The 23,604-nt window shown below is 39.2% G+C and overlaps 1 protein-coding gene and 1 non-coding gene across 4 annotated transcripts in view; both read right to left on the reverse strand.

The window, feature by feature from the left end:
• Rtn3 (reticulon 3) overlaps positions 1 to 23,442 on the reverse strand; it is a 59,360-nt gene extending 35,918 nt beyond the window's left edge. The window contains exons 1-2 of one of the 3 annotated variants that reach the window (XM_047516227.1): positions 23,106 to 23,442; positions 6,173 to 6,229 (exon numbers count right to left, since the gene is read on the reverse strand). In XM_047516227.1, coding sequence (XP_047372183.1) covers positions 6,173 to 6,229; positions 23,106 to 23,247 — 199 coding nt within the window. In that variant the 5' untranslated portion in view covers positions 23,248 to 23,442. The remainder of the gene's footprint in view (positions 1 to 6,172; positions 6,230 to 23,105) is intronic. The other 2 variants (XM_047516228.1, XM_047516229.1) reach the window with 2 other exon arrangements.
• Positions 16,522 to 16,629, reverse strand: LOC124960897 (U6 spliceosomal RNA). Its single transcript, XR_007104211.1, has one exon. It is a non-coding gene; the product is annotated as a U6 spliceosomal RNA (small nuclear RNA).
• Positions 23,443 to 23,604: the final 162 nt, after the last annotated feature.

Genomic DNA, 23,604 nt, shown 5'->3' on the forward strand with positions numbered 1-23,604 from the left:
TCCCAAGTTCTGTTAGATCCCATGTGGACAAGGATGTTTAAGTTAACTTATGAGAAATTCTAAGCCAAGTCACCACCACCTAAGTCAAAGTATGTTTTTAGTTCAATGTGCAAGTAGCTGCACAATGTAACAAGATAATATAAAAAGAGTCTTTTGCCTAAACTTTGACCATCCCATAAATCTTTATGGCAACTATTAGCATTTCCTGGGCTCTATCTCAGAATGTTGGAGGAGGCTAGAGCTCACCTCCATGCTTTCCTACTCCATTTGATTAGTTTTAGAAGAGCAGAAAGATCAGCTCCAATACTTAAGTCCTGTAAAAATCCCACAGGAGAAGGCTGTCACTCATCACCATAGATGGTCTTGTCCAGGAGCCCAACTTAAGAGGTAGCAGGGGAAGGAGCAGGGCAGTCCTTCAGAGGGTGCGGGTGTGGCTGAGTGGGAGAACGCTTGCCTAGCATACAAGACGCTCTGGGTTCCATTCCCAACCCCACACACAAAACACAACAAAATGAAAGCACTACTAAGACTAATTTTGAAGTACAGTAATTCTAAGTACAGTACTACTATGAATAAAATAAGACAAAAGCTCCATTTGACTAGAGAATCTGGAATGGGAACTGAATAATACTTTTCTGTTTTCTGCCTAGAGTATTTTATTTTACAGAACAAGGAGGGGAGCTAAAAATGACATTATGAAAAAAACTTCTAAGTGAATATCACATACACATCAAGTTGAGCTGAAAAACACCCTTCATATACTGCTTACTTTATCCTTTGAAATATCTTCTCTTCACTTTCTTTTTCCCCAAACTGTCTCAGATTAGTAGTATTTCTCTTTGTGTTTCTAATTTACTGAAAACAATGTGATCTAGAAGTAAGCAATAATGAATATTAATTGTATCAAAGAATTCTTTCTAAAAAGAATCAGTATTTTAGGATTATGGCATAGTTACCATCTGGTTACTACTAACTCTCCTAGGAAATTCATTACTTCTTTTTTCCCTCTGTACCAGAAATTGAATCCAGGGGCACTTAACCACCAAGCCACATCCCTGGCCCCCTTTTTATTTTTTATTTTGAGACAGGGTCTTGCTAAGTTGCTGAGGCTGGTTTTGAACTTGGGATCCTCTTCCATTAGCCTCCCAAGCTGCAAGCAGCTGGAATTACAGGTGTGTGCCACCACATCCCGCAGGAAATTTATTCCTTTTAATTAAAAGGAAACCTGTAACATGGAAAAACCACACATGAAAGGATGCCAGCTTGTAGTAGCCAATGTTATTTTCTCACATAAATGCTATGCATATTCATACATAGGAGGCTTGAAATATTCAGGTATAGGTTTTCCTACACTTGAATTTTCTCATTTTCACAAAACAAGAAGACACATTACCGTGCAAAACAGTATCAGCAACTTTCAGCCACAGCATCAAAATAGGAAGTTAGCTAGCAGACACTTTGCAGCCAAGCTAGATCCTAAACAAAAAGTCTCTTTTAAAGTACAAAGAAAAATGTTTTGCTTTTATTTTTTTTAAAAAAGGCTGTAACTGGCAAAATTTTTTCCTCAATGTTTGCCCCAAAGCTCAGTATTGTAACTTCCTATTCCAGATGCCTACTGCATTAATCAAAGTGAATGTAAACATTCATTAATGTAGATGTGCTTCCAATTCTCAATGATAGTTGGATCCTTTCTTTTCAATCTCATTTTCACCTATTTAAAATGTTTCTGAAGAAAATTACTTTCCAGCCTCCACTTTTTTCCCCAAAGGTTTCAAAAGTTGAAACCAAATTTCAGTTTTTGTGTCTCATAGAGGGAGTAGATTCTGCAGATGACAGTAAATTACATCAATAAAGCAAGGATATGGTCAAATTAGCAGTTTCTGCTTCTTTTTGCTCTCATAATTTGGGGTGCAGGGCCCTGGGGATTGAATCCACTAAGACATATCCCCAAACCTTTTTGAGACAGGGTCTCACTAAGTTACTGGCTAAAATGCAGAGGCTGGCGAATTTGCCATCTTCCTGCCTCAGCCTCTGAACTGCTGGGATTGCAGGCACAATTCATGGCGCCCAGCTTTGCTCCCATAATTTTAATACCAACTTCAAAATGACATCTCTAAAACAAGCTATAAACCCTAAAATACAGATAGTTAACTTCATCATCTGTATCACAGGCAGCAGATAGAGCATGAATTTTGCAATCCTTTGTCACTTACTTGCTGTGTGACCTTGAGCAAGTCACTTCACCATTTTGAACCTCAGTTCCCTCAACTGGTAAAAGAGTTAGTACTTTCCCTCCACAGAACTGGCTGTGAGGATTAAATGAGAAGATTCACATGAAGTACTAAGCACAGCAAAAACTTCATAAAAATTAGGCACATACAACATGTCTGTCAATATCTTTATGTCTTTTATAAATACAGGAAATTATTACAATGTACTCCCCTATTTTGAAATTCTCAGGGATTAGGCTGAAATTTACATTGCTTGTTGGAAAAGCCAAAGACTACAAGACCCTACTTGGGAGGCACAATTTATTTAAAAAGGAACTGATTATTACATTGACGTTCTAATTACAACTATATTAATATCAAAAAGCTTAACTTCTTAGCTTATGTACCAATATGTGTCATAGTGGTCCACTTTAAATATCACATAATTTACTTTTGAAAAATCTCATCACCTATTAATCAGTCCAAATTCATGAAATTTTTGTACATGCATATTCCTGAAACCCAATTAATGATAAATATATATTTGAGGATTAAAAATACAAGCCATGGGGCTGGGGTTGTGGCTCAGTGATAGAAGTGCTTGTTTGGCATTCATGAGCACCACGTAAAAAAAATGAATAAATAAAATAAAGGTATTATGTTCACCTACAACTAAAAAAATATTTTAAAAAATACAAGTCATTTTCAAATCTATAAATGTTCTATTTAATTATTGCTAGATATTGCTTAATATGGTTGGAGTACATAAAATAAGATATGGTTTTCCCTAGGCTAAATTGTTAAAGAATATAAAAAAGATTAGTTGGGTTAGTGCCAGTTACAAACTCAAAGGTACATGCTGGTGGTGGGATTCACTTTGAAAGGTTTTTGTGGGACTGGACAGGTTGTAGTATCCCAGCCCGCTTCCCTTCTTGGGGTTTTAATACACCTAACCAAGCACACCAGCAATTTCCTCTTCCCCTTTATTTTGGGGTGGGGGGTTCCGGGGATTGAACTCACTTGACCACTGAGCCACATCCCCAGCCCTACTCTGTATTTTATTTAGAGACAGGGTCTCACTGAGTTGCTCAGCATCTAGCTTCTGCTGAGGCTGGCTTGGAACTCGCAATCTTCCTGCCTCAGCCTCCCAAGATGCTGGGATCACAGGCATGCACCACTGTGCCCAGCTTCCCTTATTTTTATTAATGCAGATTGGAAGCTCCTAGTCTTTTTTTAATATTATTTTTTTCTTAGTCACAGATGGACTCAATACCTTTGTTTTATTTATTTATTTTTTTATGTGGTGCTGAGGATCGAACTCAGTGCCTCAAGAGTGCCAGGCAGGTGCTCTACCACTGAGCTACAACCCCAGCCCCAGGAAACTCCTAGTCTTGATTACCCTAGGATACACCTTGGTTATCTGCTGAGGTGTCGCTGCAGACAACTAAACAGGCTGACCCATAAATGGTCCTATCAGGCGGATTTTCCACCATGTGTTTCTGCAGCAGAAAATGTTATTATGAGAGACTAGATTAGAATGCTTTCAGGAATGCAGCAGTTTTAACTACCTCTTTACAACAACACTATCCTGAATCTTCACTAATCAAAATAAATTACTGGCAGCGAAAAAGGGAAGAATGATAGATGTATGCTCTTACACAAACACTAATATGCACTATGAAACTGAAGCCTACCTAAATGCTGTTGTGCAGCACTGGGGACTGAACCCAGGGCCTCCCACATTCTAGCAAGTGCTCTGTTACTGAGCTACATCCTTTTGATTTTATTTTGAGACAGGCTTTCAGTTGACCAGGCTTGGTCTTGAACTTGCCACCCTCTTGCCTCAGCCTACAGGTAGCTGGAATTACAGGTGTGGGCTACCATGACCTGGGCTAAATTAAATATTAGTTTTTAATCAGAAAAATCCTTTTTTTTTTTTTAAATAAAAAATTTCCATTCTACTTGAGTGCATGTGTAATTTTTGTTAAGAGATTCAATTTTGGGGTTGGGGTTGTGGCTCAGTGGTAGAGCACTTGCCTAACATGTGTAAGGCCCTGGGTTCGATTCTCAGCACCACTTATATATAAATAAAATAAAGATTCATTGACAACTAAAAAAATATTAAAAAAGAGAGAGAGAGAGAGAGAGAGAGAGAGAGAGATTCAATTTTCTTTTTCCTTTTTTGCATTGGGGACTGAACCCAGGAGCATTTTATCACTGAGCTATAGCCCCAGACCTTTGTAATTTTGAGACTCCCTAAATTGTTGAGGCTGACCTCAAACTTGTGATCCTCCTGCCTCAACCTAAAGCGATGCTGTGATTACAGGCCCTCACCAGCTTAAATTTTTAAAGTTATGCTGTCTTTCTAGTATTTCACACATTAAGTATGTTGTGCACAAGTTGCACTGTTCACTATTTAGGATATCAACTATCCCATTTCTGTATGAAAAAAGTGACCTGAAGCTATAATGTATTTTTAAAGATCTGAAATACAACAGAAGAAACGTAGTTATTTTTTCAATTTATACTATGATTTTCCCATAGTAGAATAAATGTAATAACAATTTGCCTAAATTACTAAATTTCTCATGAGTGGGGAAAATACCCTTAAAAATATAAATCTGACCAGATTCCAAATGTCAAGAACAAGAGAAGTACTTTATGTTTTAGTTATTTTGTAATGCTTACAAAATAATTATCTTTTAATGTAAATGTTAATTTCAAAGGTCATGATTTTACTCAAACATCTAAAGTCACACAATTAGGGACATTATAAAGGATTGGGGGGGGTGTTAAATGTTACGTCTTACTGAAAGTAACAAATTGTCTATTATTTTTCCTAAGAAGACTAGACCTGACAAAAATTCAACTACACTGATTTTATCCCATTATATATATATTTTTTATAAGGTCAAAGTCTTTATAACAAATCAACATCCAGACTTTGCAGTTAAAGAATTCTAGTTGGGATGATAAACTGTTATACAGGGTTTTTGAGATCTGTCTAGTGATTTTAATTACTTTTCCTCTCTTTTTTTTTTTTTTTTAAATAAAGGTTTTCCCACTGACCTATATTTGGAATCTAGTTCAACAGCACAAATAGAATAGCACTTTATTACTGGTATAAACTGAGGAAGCACAGTGTCCTCCCTCTCTCTCAGGTTCATGTTGGTGGCTACTTCTACAAACTTATACCTTTCCTCACAGACTGACAGTTGAGAGAGAGAGAGAAAAAAAAAGCCATAGCTTAAATCTCTAGGACAAGTAGCTTTAATTGACGAAAGTCAACTGACTTATTAAATCTGAAATTAGCCTAGCTCTTGGGTCAAATCTCAGAGAAATTCACATTACAATATGATAGTTGTTGGCATTTTTGTAGGTCAGTGGAAGCACACTTTTAAACTGTTTTCTGAAGTCACTACTTTCTCTAAACGAGTTACATAAACAGAAATCAAAAAATTAAATGTATTCTGTGGGAGGAGTGTTTTCTGAGCCACAAATTCTGCAGCTGAGTTTTCAATTTTTAAGAAACACTACATCTAAAGCTTATACTGTGTTCAGTGGTCCACCCACCCTCATTCTATTTTATCAGCCTTCACAGGAAACCCATTGGCAACTGCTAAACAGGAAGGACTAGCTTGTAAATAGTTTTGTTTGTTTGTTTGTGGTACTGGGTATCGAACCCAGGAGCACTCTACCAGCTCTTTTTAATTTTTTTTTATTTTTTTATTTTGAGTCAGAATTTCACTAAGTTGCCCAGGTTGGCCAAGAATTTGAGATCCTCCTGCCTCAGCCTCCCAAGTTGCTGGGATTGCAGGCATGTACCACCATGCCCAGCTGTAATAATTTTTATTTATAGGGATGTGGGGGCAATAGAAGACTTGTGCCTCATATCCCCAGTTACAGCCTCTTTCTCAACATTTTTCTTTTATTAATGCACAAAAAAAAGTTTACAGACTTGCCTTGTGAGGTCGAAAATAGAGATACAGGCTGAGAGGAAGAGGAAGAAACAAAGGAATCTGAAAGAAAATATACAGCATGAGAATTTGACAACCTCACAAAGGAGTTTTCATTTTAACTTTCTTTTGGGGGGCAGAGGAGTCAAGCATCACAATTTCATTAATAGCAAAGGGGAAAATCCGAATCTTTATTTTCAGTTACTAATTCCACTCACCTGCCAGTGATGCATTTCCAAGATGCATTTCTAAAAGTCAATCTTTTAAAGAAAAACATTATCACATTCAAAGAAAGGAACTTCTAGCATTTTAGAACAACCACAACCTCAAGAACAGATAGTGCCCCTCTGTTGTTCTGCATGGGGAAGGAAAGTAGGAATCTTCTTTTTTTTTTTGGTACTGGAGACTGAACCCAGGAGCACTTCACCACTGAGCTACATCTCCAGACCTTTTTATTTTTTATATTTCCACAATCCGAGAGTGCTGGGGATTGGAACCCGGGCCTCCAGAATGAGAGGCAAGCACTCTACAAGATGGGCTATCTGGCCTGCCCTATTTTTTATATTTGAGACAAGGTCTTGCTAAGTTGCTGAGGGTCTCACTAAATTGCTAAGGCTGGCCTCAAGCTTGGGATTCCCCTGCCTCAGCCTCCTGAGTTGCTAGAATTACAGGCGTGCAACACCGCGCACCCAGTTCGTCACTTTTTATTTTGAGACAGAGTTTTGCTGAATGACTCAGTCTGACCTTAAACCTGTGATCCTCCTGCCTCAGCCTCCAGAGTGTCTGGGACTACAAGTATGTGTCACCACTCCTGGCTGAAGGAAAGCAGGTGTCTGAATACTAATTAATTATCTGCTTTAACTATTTCACCTGCACCTTTTTTTTTTTTTTTTTTTTTTTTTTTTTGTGTTGCTGGGGATTGAACCCAGGGTCTTGTGCTTGAGAGGCAAGCACGCTACTAACTGAGCTATATTCCCAGCTTCACCGGCACTTTAAGGCATCAGTTACTAATAGGAACATTTGAAAACATCTAATTAGCAAATAAGCAAAGTCAACTCTCAGTACTTAAAAACCCACAATCCAGTGGAAAAACAGAACTACAAGAGAAGTCTTCCATATTCCAAAATTATACTTCTTTAATTGGGCAACATAAGTCAAAATTTAAAATACACATATCCCCCCTGCTTCCTCATCTCAAGCACATATTCTTTTTTTTTTTTTTTTTTTTGGTTGCAATCCCCAGGGGCACTTAACCACTGAGCCACCTCCCCAGCCCCATATAATATTTTATTTAGAGACAGGGTCTTGCTCAGTTGTTCAGGGCCTTGCTGGATGCCTCAGCCTCCAGAACTGCTGGGATTACAGGCGTGTGCCACCATGCCCAGTTCAAGCACATTTTTTAATAGTAGATGGACACAATACCTTTATTTTATTTATTCATTTTTATATGGTGCTGAGGATGGAACCCCGTTTCTCACACCTGCTAGGCAAGTGCTCTCTACTGCTGAGACACAAACACAGCCCTTCAAGCACATATTCTTTTTTCTTTTTTTTGCGGTGCTGGGGATTGAACCCAGGGCCTTGTGCTTGCAAGGCGAACACTCTACCAACTGAGCTATCTCCCCAGCCCAAGCACGTATTCTTTTAACTCAGCAATTACACGTCTATGAATCCATCCTACAGACTTACTTGCATACATGTACAATAACATGTGTAAGAATATTTACTCAGGTCTGGGGATATAGCTCAGTTGGCAGGGTGCTTGCCTTGCAAGCACAAGGCCCTGGGTTCAATCCTCAGCACCGCAAAAAAAAAAAAAAAAAAAGAATATTTATTCATAAAAGCACTGGTTTTATGTACTAGAAATAATCTCAATGACCACCAATAGAAGACTAGTTAGAAAGTTAAACCTAGCCAGGAATACTATCGCATGTCCCTAATTTCAGCTACTTGGGAAGCTGAAGATCTTAAATCCTTAAATTCCCAGCCATCCTGGGCAACTCAGGAGGACCGTCTCAAAATAAAAGTTTAAAAAAAGGGTCAGGAATGGAGCTCAGTGGGAAGGTAATTACGTACAAAGTTCTGGGTTAGAACCCCAGTCCTTGAGGGGGGCGGAAAAAAGAAAGAACAAGGTATAGCTACACACATTGATATGGTCTGTATCTTACATTTAGAAGCAAAAGCAAAGTGCAAGAGCACTTCAGTGTGACCCCATGTGGTCAATGAAAACAAAAGGTATTAATGAAAGGATCTGAAACATCTGGGGTAGGAGGGCGATCTGCTTTTCAATGTAATATTTGGCCCTTAAGAAAACATGACCTTTTCAATAAGAATGGCAAGAAATTATAAAAATAGCTATGTGTGGGCTGGGGAGATAGCTCAGTCGGTAGAGTGTTTGCCTTGCAAGCACAAGGCCCTGGGTTTGATCCCCAGCACCGCAAATAAAAAAGCTATGTGAAAAACAAACTGCAAAAATGCCCCTAAAAACATGGAACTTTATACTAACTCCCCTTTTATTCTCTTTCTTTTTTTAGTACCAGGGAGTGAACTCGGGGGCACTTAATCCCCTGAGTCATATCCCCAACCTTTTTATGTTTTTTTTAGACACAGGGTCTTGCTAAATTTGTTGAGGTTAGCTTTGAACTCACAATCCTCCTGCCTCAGCCTCCTGAGATGCTGGGATTACAGGCGTGTGCACCATGCCCAGTTACCTCTTTTCTCTCCTTACAATTACAAAAAATGTTTTCACAAATATTAGAAGTATACTTAAATCTAGCCAAGTTTGGTGGCAAACATGTATGTAATCCCAGCAGTTTGGGGAGCTGAGGCAGGAGGATTGCAAGTTTAAGGCCAGCCTAAGCAATTAGCAAGACCCTCAAAATAAAAAAAATAATAAGGACTGAAGATGTAGCTCAGTGGTAAAGTGCCTCTGGATTCTATCATCAGCATCAAATTTAAAAAATAATAAATAAAGGAAAAAGGAAAAAAGAAAAAAGAAAAGAAATATACTCAAAACTAGAAGACTGCTCCTTTAAGGACTGAGTCGTAGGTGTATCTATAAGTATTAACTTAAGAAAACTATTCAGTAGTAATAGACACAGAGAATATTAATGTCAAGGCAGAGTTTTTAGTGGCTATCAAGCAGCAATTCCACAACTGGAGTTCAGAATTTAAAAATCACCACTTTTAAGTTATCTTAAAATGAAGCATAACATTTACTCTAACAAATGAAAAACAGTCCTTTTCTTTTAAAAAAAGTACATTTACCTCTCTCTTTAATGTTTCCAGGTGGGTTCATTTCCATATGCATTTACTATCAACATTAAATCTCTAACAACTGAGGAGTTTAAATCTGAACAAACCTGAAAAACCAAATGCTTTGGGTAAACCCAATGCCAAGAAAGATCCTATGACCTTGCCAACTGTCTACCTTTTCACTTCCATCTAAACACCTCCTCCTAATGGAAAATTTCAACATGCCAGTTTTTATGCACAGCCTCTGTTCTGATAGAGAACACAGATAACCAGTAGTTTGTACCAACGCTGCATGAGGTTTCTAACTTACAAAATCACTCAGGGAAGTAACTTCAGAATGGTGAATTTAATCCTCAAGTGCTAATTATGAAATCGTTTTCTATAAGTAGCTACAGCCAGGCATTGCAAAATAGTGCTCAGAAGTAGCTGAAAAAGAAATATAAACCAGTAAGACTATATGATGAGTGTGGGAATACAGCAAATGCAGCCACTAGGGTAGTTAAGATTGCTTCAGAAGACATGGTAACCTTGGTCTTAAAGGACTTTCATCAGGTGAACAAGGCAAGGAAGACATTCTGAGACAGAATTGGCCAGATTCCAAATGGCTTTAAACATCACCTAATGAAATCTGGATTATATCCTTTGTGCAGTGAGGAATCACTAAAGGTATTTAGGTGAAGAAGTGACACTATGGTATGTTTTGAGAAGAACTCAACATGAACTGAAAAGTGACTGCATAATCTTGTCAAGAGATGTGGACTTCAGCTTGATGGTAAGAATGGGAATGAGGGGACAGATTTGACAAGAAAGAATGGACAGGACCTGGAATCATCTGACTGGAAGCTAAAGACTAGAGAAGTACAAGATAACTAGGGACTGAATGAAATGCCACTGGTAGTACAGAAAGATTAACCAATGTTATTAATTTTCAATAGAAAAGACGTTATGGCAGATAGAAGAGAAAAAAGTTGAATGGGTAATTCAACAACAGGGATAGGCTCGGGAGATTACAAGGTAAAGGCTGCAGGAAGGTATCTGGGAGTTAACATTTATGTGATCACCGACACCACTGGAATGAGATTTGCCAAGGGAGAATGAGAGAAGCTTTACAAAGTTTATGATTTGGATCTGGAATGTCCCCCAAAGGTTCATAGTGTGAAGGCTTGGTCCCCCACTGGTGGTGCTATTGGGAGGTGATGGAAACTTTAGGAGTTGGATCATTGGGTGCATGTCCTTAAAGTGTATATCTTGTCTCTAACCCTTTCTCTGTCTGCCACAGGGTGACCAACTTGCTCTGCCAAGTCCATGATGTTCGGCCTCACTGCAGGCCCAAAAATAATAGAGCCAAGTGTGTGCAAAACCTCTGAATCTGTGAGCCAAAATAAATTTTCCCTCCTCTAAGTTGATTTTCTTAGGTATTTTGTCACAGTGACAAAAGCTAATGAACACACAAAGGAATCTTAAGATATACCAATATTTAAAAGGGAACAAGAAAGAAGAACCAATGAAGGAGATCAAAAGCAGTTGATACACGAGGAAAATGGTGTCACTTGGAAAATGCTTTAGGGAGAAGCTAGCGGAGGCAAAGTCACTGAATGGTCAAGTTAAACACTATAAAAGGGGTCACAGTAATTAAGTAACCAGGCAATTTGGCATTGATAACTCTATAGTTAAAGTGACTAAGGGGAGGAGGCAAACATTGAAGACTGGGGAACAAATGCAAGTTTGAAAAACACCAACAGGGTTGGGTGTGGGGGTGCATGCCTGTAATCCTAGTAACTCAGGAGACTGACACAGGAGGATTCCAAGTTCAAGACCAGCCTCAGAAACTTAGTGAGACCCTGTCCCAAAATAAAACATAAAAATAGAGAAGAAAAGAGCTGGGGATATGGCTCAGTAGTTAAGTGCCCTGGGGTTCAATCCCTGGCACCAAAACAAACAAAACAAAACAAAAAAAAACCAGCCATAGGGCCAGAGCCAGGTACAGTGGTGTCCACTTGTAATTCCAGCTACTCAGGAGGGTGGAGGAGTTAAGCTTCACCTCCTTGAGAAAGGCCAATCTATATAAACTGGCAGGTTGATTTTTATTTATTAATAGTTAACAAAATTACTAAAAGATAGAGTCATCTGTAATGTTTTTAGTTCTCTAGAACCAATAAACCTAGATATGATTTACTATCCAATTAAAAAAATTCAATTTATTTGTTGTTGGAAACAAATGACAACCTGATTGAAACACCTCAATGTTAAGGAGCATCTTACGTATCTTTCATATAGCATAGAGTATGATGGCCAGCATATGGTAGACACAGAAAATTGAGGCATGAACGTTCACAGATTCTAAAATTTACTTGCTATTTCACAACTAGACTCTGGGCAGTGACTAGACATTAGTCCTACTAATGTAGAAGTTACTAAAGCAGTAGATTCCTCTAGCATAAATCACAATGGTACTCACAACCAACAGGCCCACTCTTCTATTACACTACTAAATAAAAAGTTGGAAACCTTTCTCTGTACCACTTATTGGGAGTAAACTATGTGCATCTAATAGGAAGAACAAACAGAATTCTGGTTGCAAAGACATAAAATTAGAAAGCCTGATAGAAAAAAAAAAATGGATTTGTAAATGGGAAATAGGTTACAATATATTTTTAAAACTCCAAACTTCGTTTTTTTTTTTAATTGGTGCTTGGGCCCTACTGCTGAGCTACACCTCCAGCTCCTAACCCCAGACTCTGAGTCCTCATTTGCTTCTAGGTATGTTTTCCCCCTTTCCAAATATATCAAATCAGATCTCCTATTTTGTTAGGAATGAAACTGAAAGTAAAGTTAATTTTAACATATTTTAAAATTCTAGCATATCAGACTGGTGTACCATTAAGTTCTTAGTGGAGGTGAATCTCTAATATGACAAATCCAAGCAATTATGAAAAGATGCTTTCTGGATTAAAGATGTTTATAGAGGGGCTGGCAGTGTAGTTCAGTGGCAGAATGCCTGCCTAGCCTGCACAAGACCCTGGGTTCAATTCCCAACACCACCAACAAAAAAAGACTGGTACACAACTGTAACCCCAGCGACTTTGGAGGGTGAGGCAAGAGGATCTGAAGTTCAAAGCCAGCCCTAGCAATTTAGTGAAGCTCTAAGCAACTTAGCCAGATCCTGGCTCATAATGAAAAATAGAAAGGGCTGGGGATATGGCTCAGTGGTTAAGCGCCCCTGAGTTCAATCCCTGGAACAAAACGAATAAAAAAGCAACCTTCAATCTTAAAAGACAGACATACTTATTAATAAGAAAATTCTCTTCTCAATACTTAAATGGTTACATTAATTTCTTTAGGGTCTTAAGGAAATTGTGAATTAGAAGCTTTAAAGGGGCAGGGGTGGTGGCTCAGTTGGTAGAGTGCTTGCCTAGCATGTGAGGCACTGGGTTTGATTCTCAACACTGCATATAAATAAATAAAGAAAATAAAGGTCCATCAATAACTAAAAATATATATATTTAAAAAAGAGAGAGAGAGAGAGATTCTAGTCAGGGCATTTAGATCCTTGAGTTTTTTTTTTTTTTCAAAAAGAAGCTTTTATGCAAAATTTATCTTTCAAACATGAAATATACTTTTTTACTTTTTAAAAATTTTTTCTATTTAGATATATATGACAGTAGAGTGTATTTTTACATATTGTACATACATGGAATATAACTTATTCTAATTAGGATCCCACTCTGTGGTTGTACATAATGTAGCGTTTCACTGGTGGTGTATTCAAATATGAACTAGGAAAGTAATGTTCGAGTCACTCTACCGTCTTTCCTATTCCCACCCCCTCTCCCTTTCCTTCATTCCCCTTTGTCTAATTCACTGATTTATATTCCTTCCCTGCCCCACCCTTGTCGTGTGTTAACATCCATATCAGAGAGAACATAACATCAGAGAGAACATTCGACCTTTGGTTTTTTGGGATTTACTTATTTCACTTAGCATCCATCCATTTACTGGCATTAAATGTTCTTTAACTGAAGTTTATGAATGGATCTCACAGCAGCTTATGAAGCCTACATAAGTTTATGTAATATGTGTATGTGAATATTTTTCTGGGAAGAAAGTTTTTCCATTCATTTGTTCCTTCCATAAATATTTACTGAAGACTTATTCTAAACCACAAACTTGTTTCAATTTTGAACAAAACCAGTAAGGTCTCTTGTCTGCTCAAAAGTATCTGACTGACTGCTTTGTGTCAGAAACTATGCAGACTTCGGTGCAGTGAATATAACGGCAAACATTTGGCACTCTAAAGAAACTTATATTCCAGTAGGAAAGACAGACAATAAACAAATAAGTCAAATAGAGTAAGGAAGATTATGATGAGTAGTAAGAAAAATAAAGCAGGGAGGTCTTTAAGGTATTTTTGTTTCCTCTACAATTTAGAAGGGTGATGCTATGGTTTGGATATGAGGTATTTCCCAAAAGCTCCTGCAGGAATATTCAGAGGTGAAATGACTAGATTATGAGAGCTGTAACCTAATTAGTCCATCTAGTTTGAATGAACTGACAGTGGTGACTGCAGGCAGGGAGATCAGGGTTGGGGGAGGGGCGTCACTGGGGCTGTGCCCTGGAAGAGTCAGTCTTCCCTGAGGTCCCTTCCTCCACCTCCTGCTTCCTTGCAGCCATGAGGGGAGCAGCTTTCCTATGCTGCATCCTTACTGCAAGGTACGCTGCCTCACTGTGGGCCCAGAAGAATAGACTGGCCATCTATGGACTGAGACTCTGAAACTGTGATCTGCAAATAAACTCTTCCTCCTCTAAGTTGCTCTTGTTGGGCATTTCAGTCACAGTGACAAAAGCTGCCTAAAACAGGTAACAAAGACCTAAAGGAGGTGAGGAGGTAATATTGTTGTCTTCCTGTTTGGCTCTTGTAACAAAATACCATATATCTGGCGGCTCATAAACAGAAATCTATTTCTCTCAGTTTGGAGGCTGGCAAGTCCAAGATCAAGGTGAAGGCTGGGTAGATTCAGTATCTGGTAAAGGGATTTTTCCTGGTTCACACCTAAGTGAGTGCTTTCTCGCTATATTCTCATATGGCAGAGACCCCACTCTCTGGGGTCTCTATTATAAGCACATTAATCCTAATCATGAGAGCTCCTTCCTTAAGACCTAATCACCTCCCAAAGGCCTCACCTCCTAATACCATCACCTTGGGGTGAGGTTTCAACATATGAATTTTGAGAGGACATAAACATTCAGTTAATGGGAATGGTGGAAGAGCATTCCAGATAAACATCAAGTTAAGACCCTCAAGTAGGAGGTATTTCTGGTATGAAGAAAAACATGAAGACTAATGTACCTGAAGCCAGGTGAGTAAGGGAAAATCAGGGTCAGATGTCATATGGTATAATAAGCCCTATGAGGACTCTGGTATTTACTGAAGTGTGACAGGAAGCCACTGGAGCATTCTGCCCACAAGTGACAAGATCTGACTTAAATTTTCACAGATTTACACCAGCTACCACATGCAGAAAGACTGAGAGGCAAGGAAGTACAAAGATCAGTTAGAAGGTAACTGCAGTTATTCAAGAGAGTTGTGATAGCCTGGAACAGGGCGGCAGCCAGGGAGGTGGAGGAAAGTGGTCACACTCTGGATATATTTTGAAAGAAACTCAACAGCATTTGCTGATAATTGTATGTGGGTAGAGAGGGGTCAAGGATTACTACAGGTTTTTGATTTAGGCAAAAAGATGGACAGGGTGGAATAGTCATTTATTAAGATGAAGACGACTAAGAATAATTTAAAAGGAAAACCAGAAATTTAGGTTGAGACACAGCAGTGATATGCCTATTGGACTTTAAGGCTGAAGATAAAAATTTGAAAGGCATCAATTAAAAAGTGGTTCTTTTTTTTTTTTTTTTTTTTTTTTTTTTTTGCGGTGCTGGGGATGGAACCCAGGGCCCTGTGCTTGCAAGGCAAACACTTTACCAACTGAGCTGTCTCCCCAGCCCTAGTAAGTGGTTCTTTAAACAAGACAGTGTTATAAATAAAGTTCTGTGACATGAATCCTAAGCACTCTGTTTGTAAGCTGCAAAGATGAAAAGAATTAGCAATATGAAATCTCTACAATAGGAAACACAGAGTTAGAAAGTAAATTAGTGGTGGCCAAGGGAAAAGGGAGAGAGAAATGGGGACTAACTCTTAAGAGATATGAGAAGTGATGAAAATGTTCTGGAATTAAATAGGGGTGATGGTCATACAGCCTTGTGCATAAACTAAAAACCGCTTTCAAATGGTGGATTTTGTTGTGTGAAAAAAACCTAGCAAGGAAACAGAAGAGGAAGAGCCAATGAAAGAGTGTCATGGAAGACAAATGAAAAAGGTAAATTCAAGGAGGAGGAGGAAGGGTTGGGGGCGCGGCTTAGTGGGAGAGCGCTTGCCTAGTATGTGTGAGGCACTGGGTTTGATCCTCAGCACCACATAAAAATACATAAATAAAATAAAGGCATGTTGTCCATTTACAACTAAAAAATACATTAAATAAAGGAGAGAGTGATCAATTACGCCAAAGGTGTTGAAAGGACACTAAGGGTGGACTGAGAAGTGACCACTGGCTTTAACAACACGGAAAACAACTGGCAAACTTGACCAGAGAAGTTTCTAAAGAGCAGTAGAGCAAAATTAGGCACGTGGTTTAGGAACCATGGAACCAAAAACTAAGTTAATTTTTTTTGTTAAACTGATCACTGAATTCAAGGGGTGACTGAATGACTTTTATCAAAAATTGCTTCAGATTCAAGAAAGCAGCAGTGTGTTTATTTGAAAGAGAATGAACTGAGCCCTTAGTCCAGCCCTCCCCTCAACTTCACAGCCACAGCCTGAGTCCCAGTCTGTAAAATAGGCTTATACTGCTACCTGATTTGCAGATAAACAAAAAGAAGACTTCTATTGAATATAGCCTATTTTTTAAAAAACTTAAATTTAAAAAGGCTTTGGTGGCAGGAATATAAAAATCATTGGATTTAGATGTAGGCATCTACATATATTTGAATACACACTTTGCACATAAATTACATGTCCTTTAGTCTTTCTGAATGAGGTCCTGACTCAGAAAAATATGGACTACTTTATAAATTTGCAATGTCATTCCTATGCAGGGACGGTGCTAATCTTTTCTATATTGTTCCAATTTTAGTAGATGTGCTGCTGAAGTGAGCAAGGTAATTTGTTTTAATCTACTGTTCTATCTCCCATAGTTCTTATTAGCAAAGAGCTTTAATATACTCAAAAAATGGTTTAATTAAGTTAGTATATGGGTACAATTTAAATAATAAATATTAAGACATAATAAAAATAAAGTATTTCTATTTCATATGCAAAAAATGAAGAAAATGCTCACTGATGAAATGCTTTTAAGTAACAGGACAAAAGGGAATCTGTACTTAAATTTTATTTAAAGTTTTCTGTGATACCCTACTATATATCCCAAAGGACAAGCTACCAACAAAGAATATGTCAAAAAGTTTACATGTTCCCCTCCAGAATAGGATATAAAGATGTGCTTATAGGAATTTCAGTTGATTTGAGAAAATGTAGTTATTTCTTTGAAATTAAAAAAAGAAGATGCCTATCAAAAGGGGTAGGGGGTATAGCTTATTAGTTAAGAGGGTTTGCCTAGCATGTGTGAGGTTGTGAATTCAATTCTCAGCCACCTGTTGATAATTAACAACCTCTATAATGTAAATTGGAACTACAAACGTATACAATATTTAAAAATATTCTTCCTGAAGTTGCAACATCACCTAGTAATACATCTTACATAAGTCACAGACATACAGTAGAAGACTTCAATGATGCAATCACAAGCAATACTGATTATGGCTAAACTTATTTAACATACACATGTCTTTTGAAACCTCAATACTACTTCCTTATGTCTCAAAATAACTAGAATTAGGGCTGAGGATATAGCTCAGTTGGAAGAGAGCTTGCCTTGCAATCACAAGGTCTTGGGTTCAATCCCCAGCACTGCAAATAAATAAATAAATAAATAAATAAAATAACTAGAATTAATAACTCCTACAAATGAATAAAAAGTCAGTTTCCTGGGCAACTTCTAAATGAGTTGATTTCAAAAAATATTAACTTGATAATTTTTATCTAAAACATTCTACTATGAAAATATATTTTCCAAGTCTATATTTTAGGAGACTAATCACATAACAATAAAGCTGAATACAAACCATAAGCTAAGTACAGAAAATAAATAAACATCTTTAATTATAACATTACAAAATTTATTTGGGACCTTTGTAACTCTGCTCAGAACTGGAAAACTTAAGTCCTAGGACTATAGCTAATCTAAAGAGAAGTGTCTTTCTACAGAACAAACTAACTCCTGGCTCAAACAAAACTGGGAAGCTTAACTTTCCCCTTCCCTTTAATGACACGTCACCAATTCCTTTACTACCAGACTTATCTCACAAGTGCTTGAAACAAGCACAGGATTAGACAGGGCTAACAAATATACTCCTCACAGCAGAATTTTTAAAAAGCAGTAATATTCGTGTTACACTGTTTTCAGATCTCTAAAATATTAAAAACAAAAATAAAAACACTGATGCTATTATCAATAACTTCATCAACAACCCACCCTGAAGATGTCAAATTATGGTTAAGGTACACCAGTTAACATACTGTTGGCCAGATGTTTGATCAAAGTGGTTAAATTACTTGAGAATTCGATTCTAAAAGAAAATAGCATTGAAAGCAAATTTCTATTTCAAGGTTGAATAAAAATAATCAAGTCGGGGCATTTGTAGACCATACTGACATGACCACTTTTTTGTTGTCTCTTGTACTCCTTTCCATACCGACAGGCATTTTATAATATATCATAACTACACTTATTATGGTCAGAATGCTGCAGAAAATATTTAGGCATATCGCTGTCATGCCAAGCCACTTAGGAAACATCTTCGCTCCCCCCTCTACCTTGTTAACAGGTCACTTAAGTGGAAAAGGATGGTAGTTCTATGATATCTATGTGAGGGGTCAGAAGCTGAAACAACTGACTCACTGGGGGATGAGAAAAAGGTATAAGAATCTTTTATTGTGAGGAAGAGTTGTGATTTCTCACTTGTAATTCAACTGCTATTTTATATTTATGTGAAAATAGTTATAACTTGCAAATAAATATTAGGTACTGTTACTTAATAAAAGTCAGAATTTAAAGGTGCAAAGCAAATCTGATCTGTCTCACACGGCTGAATTGTATTTTATTCCTTTATATTAATATTATCATCATCACTTCTACTGGAGATTGAACCCAGAGGTGCTCTACCACTGAGCTATACCTCCAGTTTTTCATTTTTTTATTTTGAGACAAAGTATCACTAAGTTACTGAGGCTGGCCTGGAACTTGCAATCTCCTGCCTTCCAAATTGCTGGGATTACAGAGCAGTACCACCATGCCTGGCTAATGCAAGAATTATTTACCAAGAATTTATTATGGGCAAAAGTCCTTTACACCTGTTTAATCTCATACTACCATCCTCATTAGATACTATTACTGTCATTTTAAAATTAAAAAGCTCTGGATTTGTACAAGGTCACACAATAAACAAGAAAAATTGAAATATAGGTGTCTCTGGGCGCCTATGTTTGTAACCATAAAATACTACCACTAATAGTCTGACATGAGTACAATACACAGACGATGGCCACATTGGACAGAGGTCAGATTCCTTTTAATGAGAGTTATATTGAAAATACAAAGTGTAAAAATGATGCCATAAAAACAACACAGATGTTTCTTTTTTCTTTCTTTCTTTCTTTTTTTTTTTTTGTGGGGTTGGTGGGCAGTAGGTACCCAGGGATTGAACCTAGAGGTACTCAACCACTGAGCCACATCCCCAGTCCTATTTTGTATTTATTTAGAGACAGGGTCTCACTGAGTTGCTTAGCGCCTTACCATTTCTGAGGCTGACTTTGAACTTGAGCCCCTGCCTCAGTCTCCTGAGCCAGTGGGATTATAGGCATGTACCACTGTGCCCAGCAGAAGTACTTTTCCAAAGAAAATGTGTAAAGCACACCCCCTTTTTTTAAAGTGCCCAATTTTCTTTGAGATAATTTCTATAAGCAGAAAAAAGAAACGTAGCTTTATTTTGGCATCATGATTGTCATGAACAGTGTCTAGCAAGTTATAGAATTTCAATGCTGCTGGGGATGCTCAGTGGTCGAACACTTGCCCAGCATTCATGAGGCCCTGGGTTTGATGCGAAAATAAAACAATTAAAATTTCCATGTTATATAAACAATAAACACTTTAAAAATTGAGACAATAGACATGTATCTAGATTTGATGTCTAATAAGGGCAACTCTAATTAGAAAACACTAAATATTTCAGTCTCTCTTATCTGAACCTCATATTTCTGCCTTTGAAGTCTTTGGTTTCTTTCAAAGGCAAGAATTTTGCACCTGATCTCCTCCTCTAAGCATACAACATTGATGGGTGCAAGGTATTGTACCAGAAAATGCCATTACTCATTTTCCAAATATATGTAGGAACGAGTATTTCTAAAATATATTACCAGAAAGTCAATCATGACAAAACTCTTTTCTGCAGGACACTGAGTGATCACTTACTCTCCTTTTAAAAAACCAAGAGAAGCTTAACAAAAGACATGAAGCAGGGCTGGGGATGCAACTGAGGGGAGAATACTTGCCTGGCATGGGCAAAGCCGTGGCTTCAATCCCCAGTACCAAAACAAACAATAACAAAAAACAAAACAAAACAAAACAAAACAAAACAAAAAAAGACATGAAGTTGACAGCAATGTTTATAGATCTTTTAAACCGCCAAGGTAGATTTTTTTTTTAAGCAACCATTTTCAATGGGTGAAATTCTGGAGGAACAAACATTTTCATGAAGCCAAGCCTGAGATACTTCCTCTGTGAGATGGAGATGACTTTGTGCAAGGAGGAAGGGTTTCTGCAATGAAATGGTAACTTCACTCCAGTATCTTAGGTAAACTTTTACATTCAACTAGTGCCCTAACAAATGAGGATCTTGCATTGAGTACACCAAAACTGTTCTAATGCTTTATAGATAATATTAATATATTTGCAATGGATAAGAGCTTAAGAATATCTTTTTTTATTTTTCAGGTTTCCCTTTCCAGTCATAAATTTGATGATTTATTCAACAAAAATTGATCGAGTACTACTATACTAGTGACAAAATGTCTGTAGCAGATCTAAGAAATACAAATTCAGTAATAAAGTTTTATTAAAAAATAATCAGTGAGTATTGAGACATTTAATACTATTAGGAAAATGTAATACAAACCCATGTACTTAAAATACCATTTCAGAATATAAATTCCACTATTTTCAGTAAAATGTCTGATTTCAGTATCTTTTCTACTATAATAAACAAGGGAATAAAAAAATAAAACAAAGTCAATACTAAATAAAAATTGTGATAAGGGTAAATAACATCAGAAATCCAAACTAACCAGAACTACTGTATATTATATCATTAAATTTGTACAGACAGCCTGATGTGATGACACATGCCTGTAATCCCAGCTACTTGGGAGGCTGAGGCAGGAGGATTCCAAGTTCTGGGTAACTGAGTGGGATTCTATCTCTAAATAAAAACTAAAATAGGGCTGGGGAGGTAGCTCGGTGGTAGAGCACCCTGAGTTCAATCCCCAGTATGGTAAAATAAATAAATAAATAAAACAAAATACATTGTGTGTTGTCAACTAGGGTTCACTTTTTAAAATATATACATTTTTAGTTGTAGATGGATACAATACCTTTATTTTATTTATTTTTCCTTGGTGTTGAGGAGTGGACTTAGTGCTTCACACGTGCTAGGCAAGTGCTCTACCACTGAGCCACAACCCCAGCCCTGAGGGTTTGCTTTTTGGTGGTGGTGCGTCTGTATCTATGAATAAAATACTCCTGCTTTACTGGTCCACTAAGGGAGCCAAATCTTTCTAATAGTGCATTAAAGGAATAAAAAAAAGTTGATTCTCAAATGATTTCCCCATGTGGCTATACATGTTGGAACTGAATTTTAATAACCTGCCTGCTAACTAGAACAACTCCTCAATATTTAACATCCGTTTTCTCTTGAGCACAAAAGGTCAATTCCTAAAACACAGGTCTGAATCAAAAACTGAAAATCAAGAATAAGCAAAAGTTACCCACAAAAGGACCAACCAAATCATAAGCAGTGACAAGTGATTAAAGCCAAAAGCCCAAGTTGCTAAGTTATAAGGAAACTGCTGTTCATTTGGACCCTAGCCCAGAACACTAAAATTTGGAGGAGAAACGCTGGCGGTTTAAAGGGAACCAGAATTCCAAATCTGCTGGCTCATTCCTTTATCTACAGAAGCCTCTGATAAGGTTTCTATGCAAATGACCATAACCACACTGGAAAATGTGTGGCACCACCAACGCTCTTGGGCAGGTGGAAATCCATTGTTAGGAAAGCGCCTGGAGAATATCACAAAACGTTTTCTTTAGAATGATGGATCTGAGAATCTGCCAAAGGAGACAATGAAGCATTTTAAAACCTCAAAAAATCCTTCCTTTGGCAACGCCCCTCCCCCTTTCCCTTCAAAGACCAATTCCTTTAAGAACCACCACCTGCCCCTGATGCGTATTCTTTCTCAAGAAGACATCTGCACTGCAGATCTCTGCACGAGGCCAGCCAGCTCTCATCAACAGGCAGACGCGGATACAATGGAAACTAAAGGAGGCCTGCAGCTTCCCTCCTAGTCCTTCAGAGATGGGAGAAGGGGGTTCAGCCAGCCCCTGCTTTGTCTGAATTTTCTCCCCTCCCCCCTTTCTGCAGTACACATCCCCTTTTGTCATACTGCGATCAGTAACAGCCCAAAGAAAATCTGAAATCAAAACATGTCGAAGGCTTGGCACGACTCTATTTATTATCTTCTAGAATATAAGCGACTGATTGCGCGTCCCCACCCCCACGCCGCGCCAGTGAAGAGCCGGCTGTGTTGCAGATGCAGCCGCGGATCCATCTTGGACCGTCAGCAGCTCCCTCCCAAATCTTCCCAGAGCTATTCTCATCACGCCTCCTCCACCTTGGGGTCTCAGAAAAATCGGGCATTGACGTAGAGTGGAGAAAACGGGCTACAACGCTCATCAGATTTCCTCATCCTCCCCAGGAGCAAACAAAAATATTATTTTTGGAAGGCTATCAGGCACGTCTGGTTATGTCAACACCTGACTGCAAACCTGCACTGCAACCCTTTCACCACCATCCCCTCGAAATCATCACGGATCATTTATCCCAAGACCCACCTGCCCGGATCCTCTCAACGTCGCTCATCTCACGCCTCTAAAGCGCCTCGCCGGCCTCCTGGAACAAGGTCCGTCCCTACCTGAGCACCTCCCCGCCGCCCCCGACCTCCGGGCCTGGCGTCGACGCCCACCCTAGCCCCCTCCCCGCCCCCGACCTGTTTTCCTCACACCCCGTTATTTCCTCACCGCCCGCAAGACCTTCGCTCCCCTCCCCCTTTGCCCGCTTTCCCAACGTCCGTCCCCGGGCGCCGGAGCACCAGCAGCCCAGGGAAACGCGCCCTCCCCGCTCGCTCCCAAGGCCCCCGGCCCCGGCTCCCTCCCTCCCCTGGGCCGGGCTCCCCCGCGCGCCTCACCCGCACAGGAGGAGCCGCAGCTCTTCGCCCCCAGGGCGGGGCAGGCTCCCGGGCTCCCGCCGCTGCCGGGCGCGGACGTATCGGCCCCGGAGGACGACGAGGAGATGGACGGGGACTGAGTGGCCGCCGACGACTCCGCCATGGCTGCGCGAGCAAGGGCGGGAGAGGGGTGAAGAGAGATGTGGGGCGGGAGAGAGGGAGGGGAAATAGAATAATCGGGTAGCAGGCTCTCGGGCGTCCCTTCACTCAGCCTGTTCCGAGGACAGACTCCGACAGACTGACTGACTCAGCCGAGCGCAGCCAGAGGGAGAGAGCCCGAGCGCGCATGCGCACAAGGAACTCCAGAACGCGCGGCGGGGGCGGGAGGCGGCCGCGGAGGCGCGCAGCGGCGTAGTGCGCAGGCGCAAGAACTGTCCCTTCGCGCTCCAACTGGGAAGGAGGGGTGAAACCAACCTCGCGCCGCGCCTCGGGCGGCTGGGGTGGGGCGCGCCTCTCGGGG

Source organism: Sciurus carolinensis, chromosome 11, assembly GCF_902686445.1.
Source record: "Sciurus carolinensis chromosome 11, mSciCar1.2, whole genome shotgun sequence".
NCBI classification, from domain to species: Eukaryota; Metazoa; Chordata; class Mammalia; order Rodentia; family Sciuridae; genus Sciurus; species Sciurus carolinensis.